The sequence below is a fragment of the Bos grunniens genome, chromosome X, assembly GCF_055505025.1.
Source record: "Bos grunniens cultivar Pamir isolate PY7600 chromosome X, Bosgru_T2T1.0, whole genome shotgun sequence".
Taxonomy (NCBI): domain Eukaryota; kingdom Metazoa; phylum Chordata; class Mammalia; order Artiodactyla; family Bovidae; genus Bos; species Bos grunniens.
The window spans coordinates 140,981,935-140,997,966 of record NC_141194.1 but is presented as its reverse complement, the minus strand read 5'-3'; the positions used below and the strand labels follow the sequence as shown (position 1 = coordinate 140,997,966).

Genomic DNA, 16,032 nt, shown 5'->3' with positions numbered 1-16,032 from the left:
TCTTCTCTAAATTTTTGGTAGAATTCAGCTGTGAAGCCGTCTGGTCCTGGGCTTTTGTTTGCTGAAAGATTTTTGATTACAGTTTCAACTTCTGTGCTTGTGATGGGTCTGTTAAGATTTTCTATTTCTTCCTGGTTCAGTTTTGGAAATTTGTACTTTTCTAAGAATTTGTCCATTTCTTCCACGTTGTCCATTTTATTGGCATATAATTGCTGATAGTAGTCTCTTATGATCCTTTGTATTTCTGTGTTGTCTGTTGTGATCTTTCCATTTTCATTTCTAATTTTATTGATTTGATTTTTCTCCCTTTGTTTCTTGATGAGTCTGGCTAATGGTTTGTCAATTTTATTTATCCTTTCAAAGAACCAGCTTTTGGCTTTGTTGATTTTTGCTATGGTCTCTTTTGTTTCTTTTGCATTTATTTCTGCCCTAATTTTTAAGAGTTCTTTCCTTCTGCTAACCCTGGGGTTCTTCATTTCTTCCTTTTCTAGTTGCTTTAAGTGTAGAGTTAGGTTATTTATTTGACTTTTTTCTTGTTTCTTGAGGTATGCCTGTATTGCAGTGAACTTTCCACTTAGGACTGCTTTTACAGTGTCCCATAGGTTTTGGGTTGTTGTGTTTTCATTTTCATTCGTTTCTATGCAAATTTTTTTTTTTCGTCTGTGATTTGTTGGTTATTCAGCAGCGTGTTGTTCAGCCTCCATATGTTGGAATTTTTAATAGTTGTTCTTCTGTAATTGAGACCTAATCTTACTGCAATATGGTCAGAAAAGATGCTTGGAATGATTTCAATTTTTTGAATTTACCAAGGCTAGATTTATGGCCCAGGATGTGATCTATCCTGGAGAAGGTTCCATGTGCGTTTGAGAAAAAGATGAAATTCATTGTTTTGGGATGAAATGTCCTATAGATATCAATTAGGTCTAACTGGTCTATTGTATCGTTTAAAGTTTGTGTTTCCTTGTTAATTTTCTGTTTAGTTGATCTATCCATAGGTGTGAGTGGGGTATTAAAGTCTCCCACTATTATTGTGTTATTGTTAATTTCTCCTTTCATACTTGTTAGCATTTGCCTTCCATATTGCGATGCTCCCGTGTTGGGTGCATATATATTTATAATTGTTATATCTTCTTGGATTGATCCTTTGATCATTATGTAGTGACCGTCTTTGTCTCTCTTCACAGCCTTTGTTTTAAAGTCTATTTTATCTGATATGAGTATTGCTACTCCTGCTTTCTTTTGGTCCCTATTTGCATGGGAAATCTCTTTCCAGCCCTTCACTTTCAGTCTGTATGTGTCCCCTGTTTTGAGGTGGGTCTCTTGTAGACAGCATATGTAGGGGTCTTGTTTTTGTATCCATTCAGCCAGTCTTTGTCTTTTGGTTAGGGCATTCAATCCGTTTACGTTTAAGGTAATTATTGATAAGTATGATCCCGTTGCCATTTACTTTATTGTTTTGGGTTCGAATTTATACACCATTTTTGTGTTTCCTGTCTAGAGAATATCCTTTAGTATTTGTTGGAGAGCTGGTTTGGTGGTGCTGAATTCTCTCAGCTTTTGCTTGTCTGTAAAGCTTTTGATTTCTCCTTCATATTTGAATGAGATCCTTGCTGGGTACAATAATCTGGGCTGTAGGTTATTTTCTTTCATCGCTTTAAGTATGTCTTGCCATTCCCTCCTGGCTTGGAGAGTTTCTATTGAAAGATCAGCTGTTATCCTTATGGGAATTCCCTTGTGTGTTATTTGTTGTTTTTCCCTTGCTGCTTTTAATATTTGTTCTTTGTGTTTGATCTTTGTTAATTTGATTAATATGTGTCTTGGGGTGTTTTGCCTTGGGTTTATCCTGTTTGGGACTCTCTGGGTTTCTTGGACTTGAGTGATTATTTCTTTCCCTATTTTAGGGAAGTTTTCAACTATTATCTCCTCAAGTATTTTCTCATGGTCTTTCTTTTTGTCTTCTTCTTCTGGGACCCCTATGATTCGAATGTTGTAGCATTTAATATTGTCCTGGAGGTCTCTGAGATTGTCTTCATTTCTTTTAATTCGTTTTTCTTTTTTCCTCTCTGATTCATTTATGTCTACCATTCTATCTTCTAATTCACTAATCCTATCTTCTGCCTCTGTTATTCTACTATTTGTTGCCTCCATAGTTTTTTTGATTTCATTTATTGAATTATTCATTATATATTGACTCTTTTTTATTTCTTCTAGGTCCTTGTTAAACCTTTCTTGCATCTTCTCAATCCTTGTCTCCAGGCTATTTATCTGTGATTCCATTTTGATTTCAAGATTTTGCATCAGTTTCGCTATCATTATTTGGAATTCTTTATCAGGTAGATTCCCTATCTCTTCCTCTTTTGTTTGGTTTGGTGGGCATTTATCCTGTTCATTTACCTGCTGGATATTCCTCTGTCTCTTCATCTTGTTTAAATTGCTGAGTTTGGGGGCTCCTTTCTGTATTCTGGCAGTTTGTGGAGTTTTCTTTATTGTGGCGTTTCCTCGCTGTGTGTGGGTTTGTACAGGTGGCTTGTCAAGGTTTCTTGGTTAGGGAAGCTTCTGTCGGTGTTCTGGTGGGTGGAACTGTATTTCTTCTCTCTGGAGTGCAATGAAGTGTCCAGTAATGAGGTATGAGATGTCTGTGGTTTCGGGGTTTACTTTGGGCAGCCTGTATCTTGGAGCTCAGGGCTGTGTTCCTGTGTTGCTGGAGAATTTGCTTGGTATATCTTACCCTGGAACTTGTTGGCCCTTGTGTGGTGCTTGGTTTCAGTGTAGGTATGGAGGCATTTGATGAGCTCCTGTCTATTAATGTTCCCTGGAGTCAGGAGTTCCCTGGAGTTAGGGGTTGGACTTAAGCCTCCTGCTTCTAGTTATCGGTCTTATTTTTACAGTAGTTTCAAAACTTCTCCTTCTATACAGCACCATTGATAAAACATCTAGGTTAAAGATGAAAAGTTTCTCCACCGTGAAGGCCACCAGAGAGGTTCACAGCGTTACATGGAGAAGAGAAGAGGGAGGAGGGAGTTAGAGCTGACCCGAATGAGATGAGGTGGAATCAATAGAGGAGAGAGCAGGCTAGCCAGTAATCACTTCCTTATGTGCACTCCACAATTGGACCACTCAGGATGTTCACGGAATTATACAGAGAAGAGAAGAGTAGAAGGAGCAAGGAGACAGAGGTGGCCAGGAGGATAAAAGGGGGAATGAAAAGGAGGGAGACAGATCCAGCCAGTAATCAGTTCCCTAAGTGTTGTCCACCGTCTGGAACACACAGAAATTCACAGAGTTGCATAGAGTAGAGAGGGGTTAGGGAGGAGACACAGGTGACCTGGTGGAGAAAAAGGAGAGTCCAAAGAGGGAGAGAGCAGTCAAGCCAGTAATCTTGCTCCCTAGTGAAAAATGGGTACTGAAGATTGGGTTCTTAAAGGTACAAGATTGGTAACAAATACATAAAAGCAAAAATTAAAAATCTAGAGTAGAGTTTGGAATTTCAAAAATACAATGTTAGAGAAAAGAAGAAGGAAAAGAAATTGAGTGAAAAAAAAAACAAAGTCACAAAAATTATAAAAAAATATAGGTACAAAATTGATAACAAATACCAAAAAGCAAAAGTTAAAAATATAGAGTACAGTCTGGAATTTCAAAAACAGAATGTTAAAAAAAAAGAAGAAAAAGAGAGAGAGAGAAAAAAACAAACAAACAAAAACAAACCAAGTCGCAAAAATTATAAAGAAAATATAGGTTCAAAATTGATAACAAATACCAAAAAGCAAAAGTTAAAAATCTAGAGTCTGGAATTTCCAAAATACAATGTTAAAGAAAAAAGAAGAAGAAAAAGAAAGAGAGAAAAAACAAACAAAAACAACCAAGTCGCAAAAATTATAAAGAAAATATAGGTACAAAATTGATAACAAATACCAAAAAGCATAAATTAAAAATCTAGAGTAGAGTTTGGAATTTCAGATATACAATGTTATATGAAAGAAGAAGAGAAAGAAAGAGAGAAAATAAAAGTCACAAAAATTATAAAAAACATACATATATATAGGTATAAAATTGATAACAAATACCAAAAAGCTAAAATTAAAAGTCTAGAGTAGAGTTTGGAATTTCAAAAATACAATGCTAAAGAAAAGAAGAAAAAAAAAACAAGGTCACAAAAATTATAAAAAATATATATATGAAGTTTGCTTTTAAAAAAAAATAGGGTCTTTTTTTTCTTTTTTTTTTTGCAAAGTAATAGTAGGTTATAAAAGTGAAAATTAAAGGAATAATAGAGGACTTAAAATTCTTTTTAAAAATTAAAAAAAAAGGAAAGAATGATCATAAAAATAGTAAAAATATATCTAGGACTTTCTCTGGTTTTGTTTTGGGTATTGTGGTCTCAGTTCATTTTCGGCTAGTTCCTTGGTCCGACTTATATTTCTCAAGATCTATAGGCCCCTTCCTATGTATTCAGTTCTAACCACAGGGTTTTAATCTATTTCCTGTAGCTTCCAAGGCGGTTCCCTCTGTTATAGCTTCTTCTGTTTGCTGGTCTCTTCAGTGTCTGGTTTCTGCCCTGACACAAAGGGGACGGTGGGGGACACTTTTTTTTTTTTTTTTTAGGCTCACTTGTTCAGTTGCGCTGGGGGAGGGAGGGACGCTGCAAACAAATAACACTGGTGTGTGCTCGCAGTGCCTCAGCCACACTGAGCCTGCCTCCGCTGTCGGCACGTGTAGCCTCCATGCCCACACTGCTCAGGCTCTAGGTTGCTCCGCCAGGAACCATCCGTGGCTGGCCCTGGGCTGCTTGCAGCTCCCAGGTCTAAGCTGCTCAGGTTCAGGCACTCGGGTAGTTCTCAGAGGTGCAGACTCAGTTGGGCCAGCGTTTTGTGCCCTTCCCAGGTCCAAGCAGCTCAGGTGATGAGGTGTTTGGCGAGCGCGATTGCTGTGACTTATCGTCTCCCTGCTGCTCGGTTATCTAGGTGTACAACTGGCATACCTTCTTAGGCGGATGTTGACCGTCCAGACCCCCAGGAAGTTTTAGTTAGCAAAAAAGCGTGCTTACAGTTTTGTAGATAATGTCTCTCTGGGGCTGCGATTCCCCCTTTTGGCTCTGGCTGCCTGTCACCAGAAGGGGACGGTCTGCAGCTGGCTATCTCTGTACAGTCCTTTGTTCTGTGCGCAGGCCTGGCGATGTCTTAGGTTAGGGCTGGCTTTTCGCGTGGTAGACATCTCAGTTTGGTTTGCTAGCCCAAATTATTTTGCTCAGATAGTGCTCAGGGTATTCAGGCCAGATCCTTATTCTAAGTGATGCAGCCCGCGCCGCGCCTCCCTGCCCAGCCCCCGCTTGCTAATAGTGGGTGCAGGCGTCTTCACTGCTTCTCTGCTGAGGGAGTTACTGTAGGGCTTGTAATCTGTGGGTCTTAATTGTTTATTTATTTTTCCTCCCTGTTATGTTGCCCTCTGTGCTTCCAAGGCTCGGCACAGATTCGGCAGTGAGAAGGTTTCCTGGTGTTTGGAAACTTCTCTCTTTTTAAGACTCCCTTCCCAGGACAGAGCTCTGTCCCTCCCTCTTTTGTCTCTTTTTTTGTCTTATATATTTTTTCCTACCTTTTTCGAAGACATGGGTTGCTTTTCTGGGTGCCTAATGTCCTCTGCCCGCATGCAGAAGATGTTTTGTGGAATTTACTCAGTGTTTAAATGTTCTTTTGTTGAATTTGTGGGGGAGAAAGTGTTGTCCCCGTCCTACTCCTCCACCATCTTAGCTCCTCCCCCCAGTGCTCAGTTTCCTTATGGGCCAACTCTCACATCCATACATGACTATTGGAAGAACCATGGCTTGGAGTATACGGACCTTTGTCGGCAAAGTAATGTCTCTGCTATTTAATATGCTGTCTAAGTTTGTCATAGCTTTTCTTCCAAGGAGCAAGCGTCTTTTAATATCATGGCTGCAGTCATCATCTACAGTGATTTTGGAGCCCCTCAAAATAAAGTTTCTCACTGTTTCCATTATTTCCCTATCTATTTACCGTGAAGTGATGGGACTTGATGCCACGATCTTAGTTTTTTCAATGTTGAGTTTTAGGCCAGCTTTTTTAGTCTCCTATTTCATTTTCATCAAGAGGCTCTTTATTAGACAAATGAAGATCAAAACTATAATGAGATCTTGCCTCACACCAGTCAGAATGCCCATCATTAAAAAGTCAACAAACAGTAATTGATGGAGAGGGTGTGGAGAAAAGGGAACCCTCTTACAATGTTGGTGCGAATGTAAATTGATACAGCCACTATGGAAGATGGTATGGAGATTCCTTAAAAAAACTAGCAATAAAACCACCATATGACCCAGCAATCCCACTCCTAGGCATATACCCTGAGGAAATAAAAATTGAAAAAGACACACGTACCCCAATGTTCCTTGCAGTACACTTTACAATGGCTAGAACATGGAAGCAACCTAGATGTCCATCAAAAAATGAAGAAATAAAGGAGCCGTGGTACATATATACAATTGAATATTACTCAGCCCTAAAAAGGAATGCATTTAAGTCAGTTCTAAAGAGGTAGATGGACCTAGAGCCTATTATACAGAGTGTAGTACGTCAGGAGTAAGATAAATATTGTATACTAACACATATATATGGAAACTAGAAAGATGGTACCAATGAATATATTTGCAGGGCAGCAGTGGAGAGAAAGACATAGAGAACAGACTTATGGACATGGGAGGGTGGGAGGAGAGGGTGAGATGTATGGAGAGAGTAACATGGAAACTTAATTGCTATAAGTAAAATAGATAGCCACTGGCAATTTGCTATATAACTTGGGGAACTCAAACAGGGGCTCTGTATCAACCTAGAGGGGTGGGATGGGGAGGGAGGTTCAAGAGGGAGGGGACAAATGTATACCTATGGCTGGTTCATGTTGATGTCTGACAGAAAACAACAAAATACTGTAAAGCATTTATACTTCAATTAAAAAATAAGTACATTTTAAAAAACATTTTCAGAAGCATGACGCCCAGTATGCTCAGGAATAGGTGTAACATGGAGTAAAAAGGGAAAGGGGTGATAGAGCAGATATTTAATCTGGCTTGCCTGAAACATTTGTCCTATTTGCAAGGTTCAGAAAAAGATTTCAGTTGGGGATCCACATGTCTAAAAATATTTGAAATGTTCAAATCAAATGATAAACCATTAAATAACTTGTATCCCCTTCCACGACAAATGTACCTTCCTAAAGAGTTGAAAGGCCAGGTTGGGATTTAGTATTCTCAGACTCCTCTAAGTTCTGCCCTGATGGCATGGGAAGAGCTGCCCTCCTTCCCTTCCCCCACCCATTCCCTGGCTCCTAGGCCAGGCCGCATCCCCTTCTGGGCCTACAACCCCTCCTTGGGCCTGTGAGAACACACCCCAGAAGTGAGTGCAGTCAGCCCTCCCCAGGACAGGTCTAAGAGGAGCACACGGGCCCTGGAAGCAGGCTAGGGACTGTTCAGGGCTGCCAGGTACCTGGAGCATGGGCTAGCAGGGACACAGCCCTTGTTCCCATGGGCTGGGCTCCTGGCCCTGGTAGGAGGGGTGTGGCTGGAAGAGGACCAAAGTGGCCCTCTAAAGCTTAGAGCTCAAGACAGAGATATCTCTGCCTGGGCCTGGAAGCAATACTGTTTTAACAACTAGCACCGCAGAAGTACTAACAAATCAGAACTAGGTTGAAGGGCCTCAAATTGTACTAGTTGACCTGCCCTTTCAGTTGAAATAATGGTGACAGGGAGTGCTTTGCCTTCTGTCTCACCATGTGGTTCTAGCCATAAGGAATAATATAACACATTTTAAAATGTCAACACTCTTGACCAAAAAAAAAGTTGTGGGGATCTTAAGTTTACTTCACTTTAATAGACATTAAATACCTACGAAGAGGAAAATTCATTGCCTAGGGCTTTGGGAAAGAAAGATAGATATAACCCTTAAGGTCCCAGCCATTTAAAGGTTCAGTGCAGGGGTTGGTTTTGATGGAATAGGTGGATGTAGTGTGTGTATTTGCATGTGCACACAGTTAGAATAGAAGACATGCCACCACAGAACATGACAGTTTGTTATCAGTTACCTGCAAGGTCAGGAGCCAAGCCGGTGGGAACAAAGTATATTCCAGCTAGACCATGTTTCAGATACCTAGGAAGCCTGAAGTAATTGCAGAAATGAGCCCGTCTAGTCTCAAACCCCCAGGCCCTTCCCCTTCTCTGATCCTCCACTCTGGTCATCTACAACTTTATCTTTTTATTACCTTAAACAGAGTTCAAAAATTAACTACATTTTCTTCCTTTTCTCTTTTTATTTTTACTTATTGTGACATACTTCTGATCTGCACAAAATTATAAAGAATACTACTACAAACACTATTTACCCACCACTCAGTTTAAGAAATGTAAATTAGAGATACAGTTGAAGCCCACTATGTATCCCTCCCCAATAGGATCGCTGTCCTTGTCTTTCCCCAAGAGGCAACCACCATCCTAAATGTGGTTTATCTTTCCATTGCATGCCTTTCTGTATGCTTGCATATGCATACATCCTCACAGGCAACTCTGTATGTATCTACTATCCATTCCTGCTGAGTGAAGCTTCTCTTAGACTTCATATACCCAGTATCATGTCCGTGACTTTCTGGAAACAGCTCTGTCCCTTGGATATTTTTCTGGTGCCATCCCCTATCCACAGCCTCTCTCAGTCTCAGCGCCTGTGAATCCTAATTTCCTTGCCAGTCCAGCCCCTACTGTCCTGTTCAATTTACCTCCAGCAGCCCCAAGGCAGTGAATGAAGGCTGGTCACCATAGGTAGGTCTCAACTTCTCCCCCTGTGGCTGTCAACCAGCGCTTCTCAAACCTTGGCTGCATCAGAATCCCCTGGAGGGCTTGTTAAAACAGAGACTATTGGGCCCCACTCCCAGTTTCTGATTCACAGGTCTTGAGTGGAGCCTAAGAGTTCGTGGGTGATGCTAATAATGCTATTTTAAGGACCAAACTTTGAGAACCAGTGCTCCAAATCAGCATCTGGGCTCAGGCTCAGCAGCACCATCTGGCCTCCAGGCAAGCTGGGCCATCCCTCAGGTTTCCTTCAAAAGCACCCAGCAGTACTATGAAATACACATATAACACAAGTCTTGAGTAATTTTAAATGTTCTTGTAGCCACATCTAAAATGTAAAAAGAGGGCATCCATGGTGGTCTAGTGGTTAAGAATCCACCTTGCAGTGCAGGGGACACAGGTTCAATCCCTGGTACAGGAAGATCCCACATGCTGAGGGGCAACTAAGCCCATGTGCCCAGCTCTGAAGCCCGTTTGCCCTAGAGCTCATGCTCCACAGGAGAAGCCACTTCAGTGAGAACCTGTGCACTAGAGAAAGCACACGTGTAGCACTAAATACATTTTTGAAAAAGTAAAAAGAAACTGGAGAAAATAATTTTAATGCTATAGTTAATACTAGATTATCATTTCAATGTGTAATTAGTTATTAAAGAGACTTTACACCATTTTTTACATTTGTAGCACATTTCAACTCAGATTAGCCACATTTTCAATGCTCAGCAGCCACACATGGCTAGTGACTAGTACAGTAAACAAGTTCAGATCTAAAGCCTTGACCTCTATTTCTGTCTTTACAAAACTGTTTTCAATACAAATTTTTTTTTTGGCTGCAATAAAAGATTTTACAACAGGCTTATCAAATGTTGGAATGTGATGATGCCTTCCAATGATGTAAAACGGCTTCTCATTTTTAAAGAGATTTAAATCAGGATTATTTATATACATAAATCTATCTACATTTCAATTTACTACTTTAAAACTTAGTTTTAACTAGAACAAATGCTGTCAAATATATCTATGAAAGATAAAACCCAATTAGAGATTGGATTTTTTATTAGATATTATTATTAGACAGTTGCTGTTTGGGGGATGGATTTGGAAGGAAATCAATGTTAACAACATTCCCATGGGCTTCTGAAAAATCTAAAAATAGCGAACAATGGATCCTTTCTTCTTTCTCTGTCTTCTTTCTAGTCTTCCAAACTGCAGGAAGAAATGAGAGAAAATAAATGATAATACAGCATCAGTCAGCACCAGAAACTTTCTAAATCTAAGAAAACAGTCAGCCTTATGTATATCTGCTGCATTGAGGGTTGTATCTCAACAAGGAGAGAAGAAAAACCCATTTTACTCTTGTAACCTTCACCCTGGATACCGGGTGCATGTATAACCCGATGGCTTCAATCATGTGATCCTACCAACCTTGTCTCCCTCTTGCCCAACACCATAAATGCTTTTCTTTTCCCCCTTCCTTTGAGAGGCTAGTCTGGGACTAAAATCACTCTTTCTACCTTAAAAGCCTGTGCTCACTCCACAGATGATACTCCCTTACCCTCCCATACCCTCGGTTTCCATATCTACCATATGAGAAAGAGGCTGTTATTATGAAACACATCACTATGAAAACCAGTGAGAAAATGTTTAATAATTAAAGACAAGATATATACCTTCACTACCAACTCAGTGATAAACAACAGTCATCCTATGACTGTTTCTTTTGACTGTCATGTAAATACACAAATCTACAACTGAAGAAATATTTCACTATGAATCACTAAATGGTCCTACTTGAAATTCTGAACTGCTTGCTATTCGTAAGTAGTTATATTCTAAAAGGTGTGTTCTCTTAGTGCAGGAGACTGCACTTCTGTGGTCAAGAAATGAAGGCCAAACTAGTGCACAGCCCAGTTGCTGCTGCTTGTAGTTGCTGTTTTCTAAAGAAATACTGGTCTTAGGTACTGACACATTTACAAATTGTTGGTAGTCTTACAGATAGAGGACAAAAGACCTCATAAGAACACATGAGAAGCCACGAAGTATATTTCACTTCATGCTCTTTATATTACTGGGTGCAGGAATGTTCTATAAACATTAGGTAAATTTAAGTTGTTGAACTAATTTCAAAGAAACATTTTCTTAATTTACTCCAAGAATTAAAAAGCAAAAACAAAATTGGTAAATGCCTGGGAACAGCTGGGTTATTTTCAAAGCTATACACAGATACCTGGGCTTTCTGGGCCTGTCCTTTGCTGGGTCCAGATCCTTTTCTGGTTCTTCTTGTTTTCTGTTATACTTCTTTTCTTTCCCCTCACTTCTGGTGCCCTGCACCTCTTCTTTGGAGTTCTCATCCTGGCATTCAGCTGTTTCTTTAGAGAAGAATAATAGACTTTGGGACCAGACATTCACGCAAAAAAAAATACCAACTCATAAGGAATGGCAAGATATCCAGTACTCTACCCTTAGGAGAAGGAGGAGGACAGAAGCAACTAAGAAAAGAGTAACTGGGGGCCTTCCTTCTGGAGGATACAACACTTCCATGGCCCTCATTTGGCTGCTGCTTGCTCATTTTCACAATGACATTACTCTTCTTTTCTAGTAAATCTGTCACCCTGTGCTACTGATTACTTGTGGTCCAGGATCAGAATCCTCTTGGTCTGATGCATTCTGGATGTTTTGGTCAGAACTTTCTCACCAAAATATGCTTCACCTCAATAACAAATTCTATGGGGAAGCTCCTGAGTTCCTCATTCCCCTGAATATTTCATTTTGACCAAGTGCTCCTTGTTCAAATGGTATGAGTTCATAATGTTTTGGGATCAACTTTCCAAAAATCTTGACATTTTTAAAAGCTATGAACCAAATATGAGGTCTGTCATTTGCTTGTTCTCTTCCACGTCTTCTCAAGCTCCTCCTCGAACACCTGCCTCCACTGACCTTCACCTGTGGGCTCATAACTGGCACTGATCATCTCAGACCTCTTACCAGGGTTGGTAGAGGGCAGCTTATTTTCCCCCCAAACCAAAGAAGTCATTATGGAGTTGGGCTTCTACTGGGCCCCTCTGGCCTTCGATTCAAGGAGGCCCTGACTCCCGGCCTCCCCTTCTGAGGTACCCACCCCTCCCCACCGTCTGAGCCTTCCCCCTCCTCAGGATCCCTGGTCCCCAGACCCGGCCTGCAGCTGCCAGTGTCTCCGTCCACCCCAACTCCCCCCCGCCCCTCGAATGCTCACTCTCAGGGGCGGCCGGCTCCTGTGGCCTCTCCCACAAGCTGTGCTCCTCAGACTCCTTGGTGGCCGTCTCCCATAAACAGGCCTCGTCGGCCTCCTGCACCTCCCCAGCCTCCGCCGCCTCCTGGGCTTCCTCCGCCTGTTCTGCCCACTGAGCCGGGGCTTCCTCCGCCGGTCCCTCCGCTGGTCCATCTGAGGGCACCTGGACCTCAGAGAACCGAGCCACAGTGGCTGAGCCGAGGTTGGACAAGCGCGGCCGGTTCTGGTGCTGGACCAACACGTCGTCGTCCTCTGGCGGGACTAGGATGTGGTTTTTGTACATAAAGTTCAGCATCGGGTACCTCTGAGTCAGGACCGTTAAGCGGTAGCGGGTCATGGAGAAGTGTCGCGAGTGCACCATGCGGTTCACGCCCTGCGCCTGCTCCTCTTCCTCCCCCTCCTCGGCCGGCTGGATGTCCGAGTCTTCCTCAGAGTTCCCGCCCTCCAGGGCCACCTCCCTCGGGCCTCCTGAGGCCCCGACGACTCCACCCGCCTCAGCCTCAGGCATGGAGTCACCCCTGTGAGGCTCGGAGTCACGGTCCACACCGTAGTGGGCTCCGGCCTGGGTCCCTGCCGCACCTGCTGGGCCTTCCTGCCCACCAGGGGTCAGATCTCCATCCCCCATGGTAGACATGGCAGCCGGCAGTTACCTCAGCCGGGCGGGCGACGATGGCAATGGCGCAGGTGGTGGCACCCGAAGTGGCTGCCCTGAGAGGAGCCTGAGGGAAGTGAGATGGACCGAGGCAGTTCCGGAAGGGACCACAGAGGAGGCCCCACGACTGGGAGGGTAGGCGGCCAATGGCGGAAGCGTCCGACGGAAGTCGGGCCTCAGGCAGTGGAGCCAGGCCACAGTCGAGGGGCGGGGCCGGAACAGTTAACAGTGGCATGTGACCCCTCGTCTCGAGCTTTGGGCTCATTTGCTGACAAACAAGGATTGACGTGCTCTGTGTCCAATGAACGGCCAAGGCCCTTGGTTGTCAAATTGCTCACAATTGCCTACTTGTTCTTTGACGCGTTAGGGTTCTGACATGTGTGGAGGTCTTCTAGGCTCGTGTCCTTTATGTAATTGTGCAGGAAAGTATTTATGAAGGCATCCTGGGCCATGTGAACTGAGAGAAATTTCCCACCTGGGAATTTCCACCTGGTAATGGCTCATGTGAATAGAGACAGGGTCATAAAAATGTTGTATATCTCAGATGTTAGCAGTACTAAATACCTCTGAAGAAGAGAAAGAGAATTTGGACAATTTAACTTAGTGAAAAACAGTTGGAAAAGAGTAGACAAATTGAAATGAATGCAGTCAGAACTGAATGTTGAGAAGTGTTGGAGAAGTTAGGAGCTAGAAGGTGTATAATTAACCCAGACAAATTCACTTAAAGCTCTGAAGACTGAATAAAAAAAGAGAGGTTTCTTTAAAGGATCAGGTCATCTCCTAAGTGATAAGCATGACAGACTTTAAAAGGGCCACCTTCCTAGGATGTTTCAGAGGAAACAGTCCCAGACTTTTTATTGATCTCAAGATCCACTTAGTCCAGACCCCAAGTGTAATTTTGCAAATTATACAGAAATTAACTGCTTTTACAGTCAATCTGTAAAAAAAGTTTTGTAGCACTAAAAATATTTTTTGAAAAAGATATAGCCAGTTACATCTGGATGTTACATTTAGGAAAAATACTAATAAGTCTCATAACTGTAAAGAGGGATTTTTTTCCCTTTCATTCAGTTCAGTTCCAAACGAATTTCAGTGTTTGTATTTTTCCTCTGTCTCACCTCGGTAATGGAGCATGGTGTTGCTGTAAATCATCGGTTTAAATTTGGAAGGCAATGCCAATAATCTCTAATCCAAAATTCTCATTATAAAGACAGCAAAAAAGAGGCAAAATCCCAATCTGAGGTCTGAGTTGCTTTAACATTTGCTGCCCTAAGTGATCTTGGAACAGTTATCATTTCTAGGCCTCAGTTTTATCATCTGTATAGGTGGCATTCAATGAAAATATGAGTGAGGTAGATGGAAGAAGATGGAATTTTATTTAGGATACTGAGCTTTTGTTGAAAATGTGTTTTTAGTTTGATTTTGCCTTGTAAGTTGGTGAATGTTTCTAAGTATGTAGTTTTTCTTTTTTATGTTGTAAATTCTAATATTTTCTTTTTTCTTGGTTTTAACATTATAAATTTGTACATCTTTTCTCATCCAGAAATGAATTTTATACTTTCTTATTTTTTGAGATCTTCTGAATGTTTACATTCAACTCCTTAATTTTGGATCAATAATGACTCACAGTGTTAAATTAAAATCTCAGTTGATTTTTAAACCGCTCACCTATAACACCATTTGTTATGCATGAATTCCCCCCTGTAAGGATGTGTGGGCTTCCAGGGTGGCCCTAGTGGTAAAGAACCTGCCTGCCAATGTAGGAGATGTAAGAGACCCGGATTTAATCCCTTGGTTGGGAAGATTCCCTGGAGGAGGGCATGGCAATCCCTTCCAGTATTCTTGCCTGGAGAATTCTAAGGACAGAGGAACCTGGGGGGCTATAGTCCATAGGGACACACAGAGTCGGACACAACTGAAGCAACTTAGCATGCATACACATAAGGATGTGTGGCCAAGTCCCCTTTAGCATTTTCTATAAAGACAGAAGAGATGCAAGGGAAACACGCATTCTCTTAGGGTTTCACAGCTGGAAAGGCCTTTAGATAAGGAATCTAAGACCATTCTTTTTTAAAGTAGTTGACTCCTATTAAAATAAATAAATTTAATAAAAAAATCTATAAACAAAAACAAGAAAAAATGTAATTTTTAAAGATTAAAAAAAAATAAATGGGGAAACTAAGGTTTAGAGCAGCTAACTGGCATCCCCAAAGTCATGCCATTTAGTAGAAGAGTCCGGACTAGGACCAATCTCCTGATCTTTAACCTGCAATTGAAACATACTTCACACATCAGCTTTGGCCATCTTCGTTCCTATTGGACCTGTCATAGAACAGTGTGATAGAACATCAACCTCAGACATGGTTACTCTGAGACCATATTGAAAGGAGACAGTTCAGTTCAGTCCCTCAGTCGTGTCCGACTCTTTGGGACCCCATGAATAGCAGCACGCCAGGCCTCCCTGTCCATCACCAACTCCTGGAGTTCACTCAGACTCACGTCCATCAAGTCAGTGATGACATCCAGCCATCTCATCCTCTGTCTTCCCCTTCTTTCCTGCCCCAATCCCTCCCAGCATCAGAGTCTTTTCCAAAGAGTCAACACTTCGCATGAGGTGGCCAAAGTACTGGAGTTTCAGCTTTAGCATCATTACTTCCAAAGAAATCACAGGGCTGATCTCCTTCAGAATGGACTGGTTGGATCTCCTTGCAGTCCAAGGGACTCTCAAGAGTCTTCTCCAACACCACAGTTCAAAAGCATCAATTCTTCAGCGCTCAGCCTTCTTCACAGTCCACCTCTCACATCCATACATGACCACTGGAAAAACCATAGCCTTGACTAGATGGACCTTTGTTGGCAAAGTAATGTCTCTGCTTTTGAATATGGTATCTATGTTGGACATAACTTTCCTTCCAAGGAGTAAACGTCTTTTAATTTCATGGGTGCCGTCAAAATCTGCAGTGATTTTGAAGCCCCCAAAAATAAAGTCTGATACTGTTTCCACTATTTCCCCATCTATTTCCCATGAAGTGATGGGACCGGATGCCATGATCTTCGTTTTCTGAATGTAAAAAGGTCATATATGACTAAACATCCCCCTCTCTTGGCTAAAATGAATGTCTACAACTTCTTGACCAATTACATCTTTATTCTGGGTCTAGTCTCCTCTCCCTACAGGTAAGATTTACTCAAATACCAGAGAATTGCCTCAGCTACCTAAAGACATCTAATCTGGAGCAAACCCCTGTTTCCATGAAGGAAATACTTACCCAA

The 16,032-nt window shown here is 41.8% G+C and overlaps 2 protein-coding genes across 2 annotated transcripts in view; one reads left to right on the top strand and one right to left on the bottom strand.

Annotated features, from left to right (window-relative positions):
- The window catches only part of LOC147341495 (uncharacterized), a 786,153-nt gene that overhangs the window by 84,134 nt on the left and 685,987 nt on the right, over positions 1-16,032 (top strand). The gene's annotated exons all lie outside the window — the stretch shown is intronic.
- On the bottom strand, positions 9,878-13,709 carry LOC147341500 (uncharacterized). Its single transcript, XM_086387334.1, has 3 exons — positions 12,072-13,709; positions 11,067-11,208; positions 9,878-10,045 (listed from the first exon to the last, which is right to left on the bottom strand). The coding sequence occupies exons 1-3, from the start codon at positions 12,739-12,741 to the stop codon at positions 10,033-10,035; spliced, it is 825 nt and encodes a 274-aa protein (XP_086243460.1). The 5' UTR covers positions 12,742-13,709; the 3' UTR covers positions 9,878-10,032.

Bases quoted from the DNA above. Each gene is read 5' to 3' on its own strand.
- LOC147341500 (XM_086387334.1), bottom strand. From the start codon at position 12,741: ATGTCTACCATGGGGGATGGAGATCTGACCCCTGGTGGGCAGGAAGGC. The intron at 11,209-12,071 runs GTGAGCATTCGA...TCTTCTCTAAAG, and splicing joins GGAGCCGGCCGCCCCTGAGA to AAACAGCTGAATGCCAGGAT.